Below are 3588 nucleotides of genomic sequence, written 5' to 3'. Positions count from 1 at the left end.
GGTCTCTCCTGCCCGGGCTGGCTTTGAACCGCGATCCTCAGATCTCAGCCTCCTGAGTAGCTAGGATTACAGGCGTGAGCCACCAGCGCCCGGCTGTCCCTGAACATTTTTGTTCAAGGTTTATATTCTACCATTTGATCCACGGCTCCATTTCTGGCTTTTATTCATGATTAGCTGATGATCAGAGTCTTACGGACTTTCTTGCCTACACTGGCTTTCAAACATGATCCTCAGATTTCAACCTCCTGGGCAGCTAGGATTACAGGTGTGAACCACCAGTGCCTGACTAATGCTTTTTTTTTTCATTTTTATCATTTCCTGTTAAAGTACTTAGATCCCTGGGAGGAACTAAGTCCCTGTCTAAAATATTTTAGGGAAGGACCATGAGGAAACAAGCCCTGATTCCTTCTCCCAATTTAATCAAGTCTGCTCAGCCTACTAGACATCTCAGCTAATGAATAGCTCCTCAAACTGCCACATTTAAAGAGAAAAGATGGTTGCAAAATTTAAGGACTGTGTGCATAATACTTTTAAAAATAACTAAAGAGGTGAAATTTAAAAAATTTAAAATGGGGGCTAGGAAGTTGGCTCAGTGGTAGAGTGCTTGCCTCACATACATGAGGCCCTGAGTTCAATTCCTCAGCACTACATAAGCTGGGAAAAAAGCCTGAAGTGGTGCGGTGTCTCAAATGGTAGGGTGCTAGCCTTGAGCTGAAGAGCTGAGGGACAGTACCCAGGCCCAGAGTTCAGCCCCCACAACCGACATAAATAAATAAATAAATAAATATGAGCAAAAGAGGCTGTGTTTATCAGTAGACTGGAAATATTCAAAATCTCTTCTTCTAATGAAGTTTCAAAAGCCATGGCACAAAATGTCCTGTGTGACAGTCCCACGACATACCTTTAGACAATCAGGTCTATTTTGTGGTTCATTTACCCAGACAAAACTGGATAGCATTATCAAAGCAAAACATGGGATTATTCTTCAGCACAGAAAGCTTTCAAATAAAGGGGCTGGGAAGGTGGCTCAGTGGTAGAGTGCTTGCCTTGCATGCCTGAGGCCCTGGGTTTGATTCCTCAGCACCACATAAGCAATAAGAAAAAAGCCAGAAGATGCACTGTGGCTCAAGTGGTAGAGCCCTAGCCTTGAGCTGAAGAGCTGAGGGAGAGCGCCCGCGCCCAGAGTTCAGGCCTCACAACTGGACTCAAAAAAAAAATTGATCAAATAAAAAGGTTTTGGTGATAGTGACAAGCTCTCTGACAGCATTCTGCTGGTTTGGGCATGTTTGAGAAGAGTTCAAGTTTTCCACAAAGGATATCAACAGAACCCCCTGTACAAGGCTGGATTTTCCATAAGTGGGATGTGATGAGAAACACAGCTTTTGTGTGTGTGTGTGTGTGTGTGTGTGTGTGTGTGTGTGTGTGTGTGTGTGCTGGTCTTGGGTCTTGAACTCAGGGCCTGGGCACTTTCCCTGAGCTTTTTTTGCTCAAGGCTAGCACTCTACCACTTCAACCACAGCTCCCTTTCCAGATTTTTGCTGGTTAATTTGAAATAAAAGTCTCACAGACCACCTGGGCTGGCTTCAGACCACAATTTGGAGTAGCCAGTATTACAGTCATAAACCAGTGGTGGCTTTTTTGGGGGGAAGGGTGGAGGGGGCAGTCCTGAGGCTTGAACTCAGGGTCTAGGTAACATCCCTGAGCCTCTTTGTGCTCAAGACTAGTGCCCTATGACTTGAGCCACAGCACCAATTCCGGCTTTTTCTGAGTAGTTTATTAGAGATGAGTCCTACAGACTTTCCTGCCTGGGCTGGCTTCAAACTGTGATCTTCAGATCTCAGAATCCTGAGTAGCTAGGACTACATGCATGAGCCACCAGCACCCAGCTGGCCTTTTTTTTTTTAACACCACATTTTATGTGTCTGATTTTTTGTTGATATTCCTAGGAAACTTTGAAATGTTCACACAATATATAAGCTTGAAATTGTACAAAGTCCAAAGCTAGAAACAGAATTGGACTTTTATATAGTTTAGAGTAGAGAACAGAAGAGAAAACAATGTGCAGAACATGTCTGACACATCCACCTCCCAGTGCAGATAGTTCCAACTGTACATCACTGCCTCTGTCTTCGCCAGCTGATTTGTGGCTACCATGTCCTAGAAAACAGCAATCTATCACGAGCAATCTCTGTAAGAGCTGGAGTATGATCCTCTCACAGGACTGTTGTGATGAACCAACGTATTCTTAAACCTACTCATCAATCTCATTTCTTTTTTTAAATTTTTATTTATTTTTTATTGTGAAAATACTGTACAGAGGGGTTACAATTACATGGGCAAGATAATGAGTCCATTTCTTATCAAGCATTGTAGCCTCCTCCTTTGTTTCCCCTTCCTATCCCTTCCCATCCTCCCCCGGCCTCCCTACGCAATTCTCCCCGCCCCCCCCCGTTTCTTTTTAATGTAGTTAATTACACAGGGTTGGGCACATGGATTATTAGAATACATGGTTTGAAAGCAGCAGAAACAGATTCTGACAAACTTGAAAGCAAACAAAGAAAGAGAAGGCGCTAGAATGATAATATGAGATAGTTACAAGACTGGAGTGCAGGCTGAGAATCCAGGCCTTGGATAGAGAAGAAATAGAGCACATCTGGGCATCTAGCAGAAGGAAATAACAGATGTTCTACTTAAGAGACTTCTGGGAACCAACATTGTGATCACTCAGCACCCACCACCTTCATACTTCCAAGAGAGAATTTTACTGGTTTTATTTGACCCGGGGTATGTAAGGCCCTTTGAGTGCTAAGACTACTAAGATGAAGTAGGGGAGAATCATACAAGGTTTCAGTTCTGGGCTGTCAGATCCCCTCCGTTGGTAGCCCTGACTCTCTCTCTCTCTCTCTCTCTCCTCTTCTGCTTTGTGCAGTCATCAAGGAAGTTCTTTCCCATCACGTTCTTTGGTGCCATCGCTTGGATTGCAGCATTCTCTTACTTGATGGTCTGGTGGGCACACCAGGTAAGGCCTTGGCAACAACACCTGTCTGTCTGGTTTTTCTCTGACCTTGGTTACCAAGTGGTTAGTCAATGTGTTTGCTTTCTGAAACTCACAATGACAAGAGTGCAACACAGACAAGTTTCACATTGTAGAACTGAACTTTTCCTTAGTCTCCAAGTCTTTCCCTGTGGGTAGGAATTAAGTTGGCATAGCCACAGGAAAGCCATGGAGAGGAGGCTAAGCCTGACCGTCGTCAGCTCTGTGTAGATAAAGCCAGGTGAAGCCAGGAATGTCGAGGTTATATCTGGCTCAGTGACATGAACTTTACCTTGCACAAGTCATTCAGTTTGGCTCTCATCAGCATTTAAAACTGGCTGTCAAGAGTGAGGTGCTAGGGCTGGGAGGGTGGCTCAGTGGTAGAGTGCTTGCCTTGCATGCATGAGGCCCTGGGTTCAATTCCTTAGTACCACATAAGCAGAAAAAACCAGAAGTGGGGCTGTGGCTCAAGTGGTTGAGTGCTAGCCTTGAGCTGAAGAGCTGAGGGACAGCGCCCAGGCCCAGAGTTCAGGCCCCACAACTGACCAAAAAAA

General features: G+C 44.8%; 1 protein-coding gene across 4 annotated transcripts in view; it reads left to right on the top strand.

The window, feature by feature from the left end:
• Slc24a2 (solute carrier family 24 (sodium/potassium/calcium exchanger), member 2) overlaps positions 1-3588 on the top strand; it is a 234164-nt gene that overhangs the window by 224166 nt on the left and 6410 nt on the right. For all 4 annotated transcript variants that reach the window (XM_013020797.1, XM_013020794.1, XM_013020793.1 and 1 more), the window contains one exon: positions 2930-3019. In XM_013020797.1, coding sequence (XP_012876251.1) covers positions 2930-3019 — 90 coding nt within the window. The remainder of the gene's footprint in view (positions 1-2929; positions 3020-3588) is intronic.

Source organism: Dipodomys ordii, unplaced genomic scaffold (assembly GCF_000151885.1).
Source record: "Dipodomys ordii isolate 6190 unplaced genomic scaffold, Dord_2.0 Scaffold53, whole genome shotgun sequence".
In the NCBI taxonomy this organism is placed as follows: domain Eukaryota; kingdom Metazoa; phylum Chordata; class Mammalia; order Rodentia; family Heteromyidae; genus Dipodomys; species Dipodomys ordii.
Note: the sequence above shows the minus strand (reverse complement) of the source record. Positions and strands in the feature narration are given on the sequence as shown.